The sequence below is a fragment of the Neopsephotus bourkii genome, unplaced genomic scaffold, assembly GCF_033783945.1.
Source record: "Neopsephotus bourkii isolate Nb327-2 ecotype Australia unplaced genomic scaffold, CSIRO-AGI_Nbou_v1 NB_1589, whole genome shotgun sequence".
NCBI classification, from domain to species: domain Eukaryota; kingdom Metazoa; phylum Chordata; class Aves; order Psittaciformes; family Psittacidae; genus Neopsephotus; species Neopsephotus bourkii.
This window is the reverse complement of record NW_026902065.1, coordinates 7,220,281-7,233,277: the sequence shown is the minus strand read 5'-3', so window position 1 is coordinate 7,233,277 and position 12,997 is coordinate 7,220,281. Positions and strand designations below refer to the sequence as shown.

At 40.9% G+C, this 12,997-nt stretch overlaps 1 protein-coding gene across 1 annotated transcript in view; it reads right to left on the bottom strand.

Annotated features, from left to right (window-relative positions):
• Positions 1-4,978: 4,978 nt before the first annotated feature.
• Positions 4,979-12,997, bottom strand: part of SLC13A4 (solute carrier family 13 member 4) — a 28,226-nt gene continuing 20,207 nt past the window's right edge. Inside the window, exons 10-16 of the mRNA XM_061372023.1 lie at positions 12,333-12,434; positions 11,056-11,157; positions 9,958-10,055; positions 8,703-8,833; positions 7,740-7,901; positions 6,059-6,196; positions 4,979-5,415 (exon numbers count right to left, since the gene is read on the bottom strand). Coding sequence (XP_061228007.1) covers positions 5,278-5,415; positions 6,059-6,196; positions 7,740-7,901; positions 8,703-8,833; positions 9,958-10,055; positions 11,056-11,157; positions 12,333-12,434 — 871 coding nt within the window. The 3' untranslated portion in view covers positions 4,979-5,277. The remainder of the gene's footprint in view (positions 5,416-6,058; positions 6,197-7,739; positions 7,902-8,702; positions 8,834-9,957; positions 10,056-11,055; positions 11,158-12,332; positions 12,435-12,997) is intronic.

Sequence of the window (12,997 nt, the reverse complement as noted above, 5' to 3'; positions counted from 1 at the left end):
ATCTGGCAAAATACCTGTCAAAAGACTTGACAAAAGACCCCACAAAAACCCTGGCTAAAGACCTGGCAAAATCACTGGAAAAATACATGGCAAAAGCCTTGCAAAAAGCATGACAAAATCCCTGGCAAAACCTTGGTATAATACCTGGTAAAAACCTTGGAAAAATCATTGGCAAAATCCTTGGCAATAACCTTGGCAAATGCCCTGACAACAGACTTGGCAAAAAGCCTGTAAAAAACACTGCCAAAAGCCTTGTGAAATTCTTTGGCAAAAGCTTTGGCTAAAGCCCTGGTAAAATCCATGACAAAAAGCCTTGGCAAAATCACTGCCAAAAGCTCTGGAAAATGTCAAGCTAAAATCTCTGCCAACATCCGGGGGAAAAGGTGGGCTGATGCCAGCCTTATGAAGTTTAACCATGCCAAGTGCAAGGTCTTACACCTGGGTAGCAGCAATCCCAGGCACAGCTACAGGTTGGGCAAAGAAGAGATTCAGAGCAGCCCTGCAGAGAAGGACTTGGGGGTGATGGTCGACGAGAAGCTGAGCATGAGCCAGCTTCAGTGTGCACTTGCAGCCCAAAAAGCCAACCGTATTCTGGGCTGCATCAAAAGGAGCGTGACCAGCAGATCAAAGGAGGTGATCCTGCCCCTCTACTCTGCTCTTGTGAGACCTGACTTGGAGTATTGTGTGCAGTTCTGGTGTCCTCAACATAAAAAGGACACGGAACTGTTGGAACAAGTCCAGAGGAGGGCCACGAGGATGATCAGGGGACTGAGCACCTCCTGTATGTAAACTCCGTAAGTTGCCTAAACCAGCTTAGTGGTTCATCATTTGATATGTTCTTTAAGATGTAGCTTAATCTTCCCGACTCTTCCCTATTTGTCTTGTACTCAGTGGATATTCAGTACCTTTATTGACTTGGCATCCTTTAGCATATTAACACAGAGCTATCCCATGTTTAAAATAATCACACTTCCTTCAGATGTCTTCAAGTGCTTCTTGATTCTCCTCTCTGCTATTCCTGAAAGAGCTGCTCTGCCAGGGCAGGGAAGCCATGCGAGGACAGTTGGGGTGCCCCGGCACCCAGGGCCAGCACCTCCTGACCCCTCCAGCCCTGGGAACCTGGAGCAAGTGGAAACCACTTGTCTGTCAGCACCACATGTGCTCACAGCTGTCCTGGATTTAGCAGGAGCAGTCATTTTTTCTCCTTCTTAGTAGCTGGTGCAGTGCTGTGTTTTGGCTTTCGACCTGGGAACAGAGCTGATAACAATGATGTTTTAGTCTGACCAAGGACTTTGTGAGCCTCATGCTCTGCCAGGGAGGAGGGGAAAAAAGGGAGGAAGCAGAGACAGGACACCTGACCCAAACTGACCAAAGAAGTATCCCATACCACAGCACGTCATGCCCAGGACGTAACAGAGAGTTACCCAGAAGGGCTAGGGACTGCGGGGTTGGACTAGGTATCGGTCGGTGCTTGGTCGGGCTGGGGGAGTGGGTTATTGGTTGGCGGGTGGTGAGGTGTTGTATTCTCTTCCCTTGTCATTTCCTTTACCATTATTATTACTGGTGGTAGCAGTAGCGATTCGTGTTATACCTTAGTTACTAAACTGTTCTTATCTCAACCCGTGGGAGTTGCATTCTTTTTGATTCTCCTCTCCGTCCCTCCGGGAGTTCGGGGAGGGCAAGATGGGGGGGGTGAGTGAACGAGCTTTCTGGCTGGGTTTAAACCACAACAACAGCAAATACAAAGAGAGACTGGATAAATAAAGCATCAAGAAATGTATTTATTTAACAACAAACAACACAACAACAACAAAACAAAACAAACAGCACAAGACATGACAACTTTTCTACTTAAAATGACAACTATTCTATCTAAAACCAATAATCTATGAAAAAACAACAACCTTCTGAGAAAAACCAGCAATCTTCTGTGGAAAACAAGTCTTCTGTAAAAATCTGCCAACACGGGAAAACCTCCATCTGGATCAGCCTGGAAGCAAGCAGCACAAGGTCATTTCAGTGAGGCTACTGATGGGTCACTGTGTTTGCTACAGCCCTGGGACACACTGGGGAGAGCGGGATTCTGCCTCGGGGCTCATTCCTGGCTGTGGCTGGGAGCCGGGCTCAATGCAATCACACTTGGCTCGCGTGGCCCAAAGGCAGCACAGGGCAATGCTGTGGTGGAACTTGTGCTGCCAGGAAGAGACCACCAGGCACCGCGTCCTTGCAGTGGGGCTGTCGCACACAGCCCCAGGACCAGCGCAGCAGCAGCCGAGCCAACCTCACTGCTGGCAGTGGATGGGGGGCACGTGCTGCCTTACCACTCCACAGTCCACCTCCATTTCCTCCATCTCCTCCAACTGCACATCAACCTCCATTGCCTGCTTCTCCTCCAACTCTGTCTCAACTTCCATGCTCTCTTCCCCCTGTAGCCCCACTTGGGTCCCGCTGGCAGCCTCCTCCTCCAGCTCTCTCAATTGTTGGAACAGCCTAAGGAAAAGCCAAGCAGAAGAGTGCATTGGTGCTGCCCTGGGCAGCAGAACAGAGCTGTGGGATAAGGGCCTGGGTACTGGGCCCCATCTCGCTGCCCGGGCAGAGCCATGGGGTGTTGGGGCCCCGGGCATGTCCCCAGCAGGAGCCAGTGGGAGGCCAGGGGCTCCTTGGCCAGCAGCACCCACCAGCTCTGACAGGCTGGAACTTGAAGCTGGAGGAGTCTGCACCTTCTGTGCCTCAGCACCTTGCAGGGTGGTAATGGCTTGAGGACCTGCGGAGCAGAGAGAACAGGGGTTAGCAACCGTGCTCCCTGCCTGCGGGACCCGGGCACAGACCCAGTCCCGTGCCTGCCTTGGCACCCACAGGCTCCTTACTCTGCGGATGCAGGTTTTTGTTTCCTCACTCCTGCAAGGGCTGCGCTGGGCTGCCAGCAGGACAAGGCTCTTCCTAGGTGCCTGCATGGTGGTACCAAGTTAGGACTGTGGATCAGGGATAAGGAGACTAGGGCAGGCAGAAGGTTAGAAGGGCTGAGAGTAGGGCAGAAAAGTTTGGGGGTCCAGGAGGGGTCAGAGGGAGCACAGGGTAGGGTGCAGGGGCAAAGGTCTCTCTGTTGTGCCTCTCCCTGGTAACGGGCAGTTGCTGGTGGAACCCAGGCTGTGACATCACAGCTCTGTTAGACTGGAGGTCAGGAACGGCTGTGCAGCAGCCAATAAGGACGAGCCCTGAAGGGTCTGCACCTTCATAGGGAACATAGAATCATAGAATAGTTAGGGTTGGACAGGACCTTAAGATCATTTAGTTCCAACCTCCCTGCCATGGGCAGGGGCACCTCACACTAAACAATGTCACCGAAGGCTCTGTCCAACCTGGCCTTGAACACCACCAGGGATGGAGCATTCAAAACCTCCCTGGGCAACCTGTTCCAGTGCCTCACCACCCTTACAGTCATGTGAATCATGTTAATTTCTAAGTAATAAAAATATTAATTTTCTCCTAGCCAGGACAATCCTAACTTTACCTCTTGAGATGTTTGAAATACACTCTTGTGCTTAAATAGGCAATATATGGGCTGCACGCCGTGCTGGCTGGCCAATTCCAAGGGACAAGACCATCTCAATGGCTCTTTCACTGTCCCATAATCAGTTTGAAAGCCATCTGAGCAGTTCTGATGTGCTGCAGTTGGGATGCTGTTGTGGTTTAAACCCAGCCAGAGAGCTTTTCACTCACTGCCACCCCTTCTTGCCCTCCCGCTACTCCTGGGGGGACGGAGAGGAGAATCAAAAAGAATGCAACTCCCACGGGTTGAGATAAGAACAGTTTAGTAACTAAGGTAGAACACAAATCACTAATGCTACCACCAGTAATAATAATGATAAAGGAAATAACAAGGGAAGAGAATACAACACCTCATCACCAGACAGTCATGCATAGTTCATTTTATTAATATTTTATTTTTGCAGAATAGACATTCACACTAAGAGCTAGACAGCCTAGATTGTAAGTGGGAAGCATAAAATTCATTAAAGTATAGTTATAGTGTGATTACATGAGATCCAATCATCCTAATATACAGCTTCAATGTATTGACATTAAACAAATTATTAAAAACAAGACATAATACAAGAAAAGGTTTATTGAGTATTGCAAGGATCCAATCAGAAAAGCAAGGCATTCACTTTGCAGATGATAAAAAGGTTAGCCTTTTGATTTGGTAGTTAGCTGCTCTATGTCACAGTTTCCTGCATTTGAAGTGCCTGTTCTCTGGGCTGTTAGAGAGCAGGTGGGTGTGATGTTCAAGTGAATGCACACGATGAGGAGATACACCAGCACCACTCCACTTCAGCCCTCTCCCTTCATGGAGCAGCACTGAGTGACATCTTGGATGTCATTGTACTATCTCTGTCAGAGGAATCATAACTATCTAAACAGCAGCCAAAGAGAGAGGAGAGCAATGAGTCTGTTGGCCTGGTAAGGTTTTACTGGTCACAGCTTCCCCTGCTGAAAAGGTTCAAGCTGCAGTACAATGGCAAAGAAAGTAGGTATTGAACAAAACTTTATGTTTCTGAAGCTCTTCCTTCCAAAGCATAGTTTGCAAGTACTGCAATACTAGAAACTATAATAGTGTTTGGGGAAAAAAACATTCTCCTTCTGAGGAGACGACTTCCTATCTGATTAGTGTCTTCTGTTATCCCTTTGAAGTGCTGTAGCTGAGAGTTGGTAGCTGTGTTTTTGTCCAGACCATATGGGTGAGGTGAGAAAGTGTTGGGTATTTTCCAACATGGTGATGAGTCACCTCAAAAGAAGAATAATAACTAGCCTTTAAAAGAAGTAGACTTATAAAACTTTGGGTTTGGGAATAAGACTCTCCATTCTCTTTATTAATGGTAGGATTAATAAAAAAATAAAGGAATTAATGGTAGGATTATACCCTACTACTGAGTACAGTGTCTTCGGTCACTGGAGTCCTCTATCCCCTTTTTTGTTCTCAGGCATGAAAAAGCCATAGGCAGACAACTTGGAGGAGAGTTTTTTTTTCAGAGTTATGTATCATAAGGAAAGCAGTAACAGCAAAGCTAATCTTTCCTTTTAACTCATACTGATTTTCAGAACTGAAAAGCTTATGCAGAAGACCTCCCTGTTGATTTTCTTCATGGTTTTCCTATGGATCCTAGTTCTGTGTATCCAGAAATTTTCTCTTTTCTTCATATGTGCATTGTAGGTTTAATATTTTTTCCCAACTCACTTTGGTCTTGCAATTTTTTATTATTTTTTTTCCTTTGGAGATTATGTTTGGTTAGTGATGTTGCTGACCACTGCCCATTCTGGAAAAGTATTCAGCTGGAAGAGTCTAATTCCCCAAGTGTTGATTGCCACCATGACCACAGCTAGGCCAATCAGATTTACACCCAGGCCAGCTTTCACCTACAAAAGCAAAATACATCAGAGCACAGTCAATGGCAACTTGTTAACATGGAGCAGTTAACATGGGAAAAAGAAATCAGTAGAGTGTCTGTATGTATACTGACATATATAGTGTGATTAATTGTGTATACTGATTTCATAGAGCCAGAAATGCACAGTGAGTATTGTGTATCAGACTGTCCATTGTGAGGAGTATTCAGGAGTGGCAGTCATGGGCTGATGCAGTACATTGGAAAACGGCTCAGTTTGTCACTTGTACTTCTCAATTTGATAATCAGAATAGGGAGTTATATCACTCATAGCAGGGTGATAACTACATGACTTATCGTGGAGCTGTGACAAATCTAATTTCTTATGCTGTCCTGTGCTTAGCAGGTCAATGCAAAGGATTGTGTACTCCTGTTCTTTAATACCTCTTTAGACTATCGCATTCATGAAAATTAAAGTTGAGAAATACATATATCATACAGCAGATGTATGGATGTTCTTAACCTGACAGGTCAATTGCAAAGTAGCAGTGCAGTCTCTAATATGAAGGCTTCATACTAGCACCAATATCATAGTTATTATCATTGCTGTTTGATATGGGGACAAGGTGGGGTTTCATGAAGCATGGGAAGATATACCTGATCTCAAGACTCACCATATCCTTAATCTGACAGTGCCCATAACTGAAGACAATGGCATTTGGAGGATTACCCACTGGTAGCATCATCGCAAATGAGATACACATGGTGACAGGAATCAGGGTGTACAAAGGGTTGATAAGTAGGGTTTCTGACTGGAAAGAGAGAGGGAGAGAGGTGTTTCACTTAACCAAGAAAAGCCACTGCTCACAATAGGATGAAAGGACCCTCTCTGCTTTACGTGAAGACAAGATTCTGTGGATCTCATTTCCCTAGTTTCTGAACTTACATGTGGAAGTATTTTTTTATTTGCTTTGGATCTTTTTGGTTTGGTTGGTTGTTGGGGTTTTTTTAAGAAGTGCAAAAATTTAGAGTTGATCATGTTCCAGGGATTTCTCTTGAGACGTTTCACATTGAGGGAGTGTGGATATTGCTACTATTCGACCACCTCTGCTCATTCTCCCACTTGTTTTCCATGACATTCTGTGTGTTGTGTCTTCTGGATCTTAACATTGACTGCTACTTCAGTCTTAGCCCAACAGAAGTCACATCGAGTTGACATGAAGAATGTCCTTCTTTTGACTGTTAATATACTGAGACCATTATGTAATGTCCTCCTAAACAGTGGTTGAGAATACTAGTTGTCTGTGGTACAAACACACATGCCACTTTATGGTGGTCTAGAGAATTGTTCTTCCACTGCAGCCTTCAGTATTGGTGAAATGTTGCATTTTTGTTTACATTGCCATGGCCTAGTTTTATATCAGAGGGAAAGGGAAGGTTACTCCCAAGGCTAACTTCATTTTGGGGAGGGAAGTGTTTCCAGGTTACTTTTGCAGTCAAAAAAGAGACACTGCCTTAAGATGGCAATTCAGACTATTAAAGGTATATTACTGCTCTAAATTTTTTTCAGGAGAGTCTCTTCCTGCATGGAGCAGAAGTAAATCTGAACTATAAATCATACAAACATAATTACTTATTTTCATCTGACCATATTTTCATATTAACTCAGAGCTGTTCACATAATATACTTTGGGAAAATTCCATACAATTGTTATAATAGGGAAACACGATTAATGACCCACATTCTTGGTAAGAAAAACTTCATATTACAAAGAAAGTAAATAAATCAGAGGATTTTCTGTAACTGCTATTCCAGTATAAAATGAAATGAAATTTGTGTCTCTTTCCTTTGCCTTCATCACCAATCTCCTGTTTTATTCCTGTCTCTTACAAATATTGCTGCTTTCCATGTTGGATTATGGTCTGCTTACTAGATCATCCCCTTGAATACATTTAAATCTGATTTAAAATTCAGTACTACAGTCTTTTCTTACAAGTTGTGAGTGTGTGACTAATTGCTAATGAACATCACATTTACAATAACATTGATAAAATTATCTCAAGCCTTATGTGGGCTTCACCTACGTTGTTCATTACATCATCACCTTTTCTTGTACACAGACTATGAACCTGTCAGTGCAGCATCTGTTTTCACTTTGAAAGGTATTGAATAAATTCCTCAGTGCTAAAATATGTTTTTGGTTTCCTGAGTTTATTATTTTTCCTAAGCTAAAGAATGCATCCAACTGGGAGCCGGGGTTGGGCAAATGTGTGTGTCAATACCCTGACAACCTGAAACATTCCTAGGAGCCTATCAGGAAACAACAGGCTGAAAATGTCATTGTTTTTACGCACCATACTGCATAAAATAGGTAGAAAGATGGTTATAGTTGCTGGATTGCTGACAAACTCTGTTACGAGTGACACCAAAATGCAGGCCAGCAGAGTTACAGCCCAGTAGGGAAGGCTGCTGAGGGAAAGCATTTGGCTTCCAATCCATGTAGAGAGGCCAGAGGTCTGGAGAAAGGTCAGAAACACAAGAATTAGTGAATAGTTGGTATATTTTTAAAACAGATTCTTCTCTTTGGAGCAGTTTGCATCAGAGAATGCCACCAGCAAATAAAGAAAGTTCAAGTCAGTGCATTATGCATTTTCTTTTGTTCTGTAAACTGAATTTCATTGGACTGCCTCATAAATAGTTGCTCCTAGTAACAAAGAGTTACAGTTGGCAGTTAATAATACTAAAAAGGTATTTTTAGTATTATACTGATCTACGCATCTGGAGTGTTGCAAATTGGTGGTTTGGATTGCACACTCTGGGTAGAATTCATTTTGAGATTAAAACATACAAATTCAGTTGTCTACATGTAAAAGCCTATAGGAGAGTTAGATGTGTATCCATGAATTATACTAAGTGTAGTTATAGTCAGTAAAGTCTAGAGTATTATTTGTCCAGTCAGCACTAGGAACTTGACTCAGTTGCCTAAAGAAGAGCATCCAGTGGCAGCTGATGCTCCCCCTCTATCTGGTTAGTTGCTAGTTGAGAAAGTGTGACATCTCCCTCAGATCCTGTGTCCTGTCTGCCAGCCTTGTAGGAATATCTAGATATTCAGATGCTTTAGAAAAAGCATCTGAAATGGCAGATGTTCACTTTTTGTTGGCTAGATAGCTGTCCATTGAGTGCAGGGAGTAGGGAGTAGATTGTGTACCAACTTGAAAGTATCCGCGTTGAAAATCAAAACTGGGGAGGGATACAGAGGGATTAAAGTCCAGGTTTATAATTTTCTTAGGAAGGAGGATAAAAATCTAAATCAGTACCTTGCATCCAGCTGCTAAGGCATAACCTCCTCCAACCAACACCACAATCTCCCAGGGCATGGTCTTCTGGAAGTCCTTCCAGGTGATAATAGGATCCAGTGTGTTAGTGTCTGTTGACTTTTCACCATCTCCTGTATCAAAATAAAGCAAATGCGTGACCAGTGTTACATTGACCCTTTAGTAAAGATCTTTGCCTTTTTCATTCTAATAGGAATAATGTAGTATTCATGGGAGTTATCTTGAGAACTATCTGTAAAAGAGGTGAATAAGCACATAGCCTACTTCTCTGGTTAGCTTGGCCTCAGAAAATGCAGCTTATAAATTCCAAATGCCCTGCCTTCCCCCTGGCTGATCTGTTGATGCTAGCAGTTATAAACTCATTTGTTTCATTCTATAGCTTTTTGAGGGACTATGTGCTCTGTTGTGTTTATACATATGTAAAATATATGTAGAATGCAAAAATGGAGAAATAAAATTACAATGGGATTATTTTCTCCAAGAAGGTCATTTACTCTTTCCACTAGGCCATGAAGCTTGATAAAGTGCATTTGTGCCCCTAGGTTTTATGGGAGGACATTATTTTTTAGATGCCTGAGTATTTTCTTAGTGTTACTTTTTTTTTTTTTCCTAAATGCTGCATAATATATGTCAATATAAAAAATAAACATATCTGCATATATTTGTAGCTCTATATAAGACTCTATGCTGGCAATATGACTTTTACACAAGCCTGGCACAGCAAACTTGTCAACTCCACTGAGTGCTACCCAAACGTGAATGTGAAATTATTGTCAAGAAGACTGTAAGGGAAGCATAGCACAAAATTGACACTTTGACAGTTAGTGACCTCTTTTATGCTTATTTTATGACATTATTGATGATTTCTGCTCTATAAGTGATGACCAAATAATTTATTAGAGCTTATCTTCAGCCAGTTTTGCAAGCATCTACGTTATATTTCTCTATATGGAACTCCATCTGAACCTTTCCTAAAACTCAGTCCTAAATTTCGTTAACTCTGTTAAGAAGAGATAGTGGCCTCAGGCAAGAGATCTATTTGCCATATTTGGATGAGACAATATGATCTAAAGCAACAAAAATGGGGGTTTGACATAGAAAGGGCTGATATTGGATCAGCTGAACCCTGATCCACCACAATAAAAATCTCTTCTTGGAACATTTTACAGAGAATAGAAATATGTCATTAAGAAACTGGAAAATGTGCCAGATCTCTTTCTTGCTGCATCCTTCTCACCTTTTTCCCGTTTTCCAAAACAAGGTTTTTTTGCTGGAATCAGGAAAAGGAGAAAACCAAGAAACACAGAGACAGTGGCATCAGTTCTGTAACCTTTCCTAGGAAAGAAACAGTAGGGTTATCATAGAAGTACACTAAAAGAAACCTTTCCAAACAAGGAACATGGTTCCAAGTAATTGTTGCAGGTGAAGTTGTATTTCCACATCTGAAGTCTTACTAACAGCACACTGGAAATATATGTCTACTATTAAAGATTTAAATTGGATTTTTTTCCCTATTTATTAAACTGACTTCTATAGCCAACTTCAATGACTGTTCAACAAATTTTAATATTCCAGTGGATAAAAAAAAGGAATCCATCTTGGTTTACAAATCTAATAACTTGGAAGTAGAGAAAAACAGTGTGTTTACCAACAGCAAGAAACTCTAAACACCTTCTGGAGAAAAGACACACCCAAGTGATCCTTTAAAAATGAACTGTAGATTGATGTTAAATTAAATGCTTAACACTCATCCTGAGAAAATATTTTGAGGAGTGCCATACTCCAGAGAGCCTCAGGAAATCCCAATATTAGAAACTGGCTTTCTATCAAAATTAGGATTAAAAAAAAATAATAATTATGCAGTAGAAAAGTAAAGAAAATGTAACTTTAGATCACTTATTCTTTTATATGCTTATTGTGTGTTATAGTTACTTTTAATAAAATTTGATTCAACATTATTTAAAATAAAATAACAATTATCTGCTTCAATCACCATCTATGTAATATTCAGTTGAAATGAACAATTTTAATTAAGTTGCAATCTATTCCATTGACAGCTTCTATGTGAATGCACTAAAATGTTTTTACTTCAGAATCTGACCCTCCTGAAATATGTTTTTACACCTGAAATATGTTTATTTTACTTTCTCTATTTAATTCACTCTGCTTATTGAGAAGGAATACAATTTTCCATCATGTGAACAGGTGTAGATTAACAAGACTTCATTTTTCACCACCTTATGAAAAGTGGCTGATAATGTTATAAGGCCAAAAAATATTGTAGAAATTTCAAAGAAGCAAGGCACTCTGTGATTGTTTAGGTAATTTCACTTACTTCTCAAAAAAAGATGACCATCCTGGTACAAAGCCAGGCTCACGAGTGAACCAAAGCAAGGTCATCAGAATGAAGAAAAATCCAGTCACCATCTCAGGATAGCTAGAAGTAAAGAATAAAAAAAAATAAAAAGAAATAAAGAAATAAAGAAAAAACCCTAGGAATTAAATCCATGGTCTGTCTGAAAACCCAGGAGCAGGTTCCAGTAGAAATTAGAAATTTCTACTGAAAAAGTAGAAATCAGTTCCAAAAAAAAGGATAAAACCCAGAAAATACAGAAAATAGAAAGGAAGACTAGTTTGAATTAAAGAATTTTACATCTGATTCCCAGCTGAAAACTCTGTAAACCTAGTAAAAAATTAAGCTAAAAATATCTGTATTTGCAATTCAATCTTTCATGGGCAAGAACTAAGGGAAAATCTATATCTAAATGCTTTGTATTTGGATTAATATCTAATTAAATGTGTTAACAAGTTAAAGCTTATGTTAATATTCCACTGTAAACACTTTTTATTGCATCTTTTAAAAGTGTAGAAAACGTATGAACAAATTGTAATGTAAATTAGCACAGATATTTTAAACGTGGAACAAGTACAAGGTGACTTGAGGATACTGAGTTTTAATGTAGGGTAGATTTAAATTAAGTATGATTTCATATTTAGGCAGTCTGAACAACAATCTAGATTCGGAGTTAATCATATTCAGCAAGTTGATCTGTCAACATTTCAGTTGAACAACACAAATATATTTTAAGAATAATAGTTTAATGAGATATCATCCCTTTTGAAAAATGAAAATATTGCAAAATAATCTTTTCAAGAGACATTTCTTGTCACCATGAGAAAAGATGATGGCAACTGGGAAGGCTGGACATCTCCTGGCATGGGAGACTGCTGCAAAGCCTCAGCTAAACAGTGTACTTCTATCCACTAAAATAAGTATGTCCCTGAATTGCGAAGTGGGGTTCCTTAACAATTTGCACGTTAGTTCAAAGGCAGAGACAAACTTTGACTCAGGTGAGGTCTGGATCCTGGTATAAATCTGAATCTTTCATTTTATTTCTTTTTTCTTTAGAAATAAATAACTATATAAATGCATGCTTTTAATAGTCTTTAATACTAGTTCATTTTTACATTTAGTTCTGCTTCTATTCTGGAAAGGGGAAGAAAGAGCTGACAGTTTAAGAATAACCTACATGAGCCAAAATCAACATGGAAGGCAATATGAAAGGATGCTCCTCCCTAGGCAAATTCCTAAGGAAGGCAGGTCTGGTTTACCTAACATTTCCCAGTTTCTTATATTCTTCTTGAATTCTTCTCTCTGACATTTCTTCTCGCTTGGTTTTCTTCTTCTTGCTCACAGAACAGGTCTCTTTAAAACTGAAGTATGTAGCACAGTAAAATTAGACAAGGGCATCAAGCAAAAAAAAAAAAACAACAACAAAAAAGCAAACCCTCATAAAAATAACAGTAATGAGGCAGACTGAAAATTCTAGTTGCCAGGGGCTATTGGGAGAAGATGTGACTGGGGCAAGGCTTGATGGCTTGATGTCATGCATCTTTGTGTAGTCTAGTTTCAAGATCTCCTGAGATTCAATCCTAGACACAGTAGGAAGGTACCCCCAGGTGGTCTGACTAATACTAACTGATAACTTTGAGCCATCTCTAGCTGTGGCTGGGCTCCCTTTGTTTAGGCTTCCTCAAACAGCAGGAGTTGGTTGGATTTTTTCTGGTGCCAGAAGCCTCCAATGGATAATTTGTGTCACCATATTGACAGACTGTGACAAGAGGCCAGGTGTCAATAGATATTTAATAGGAGACTGCTTTCCAGTTGGATCAGGCGTACCCAACACGTTATGGGGCCTGGTCTGGCTTTTGTGCCCAGGTTTGACTTGAATATTCAGGATTCACAGTAGGCAGTGTGGGAAAGCTGAGCTGAAGAT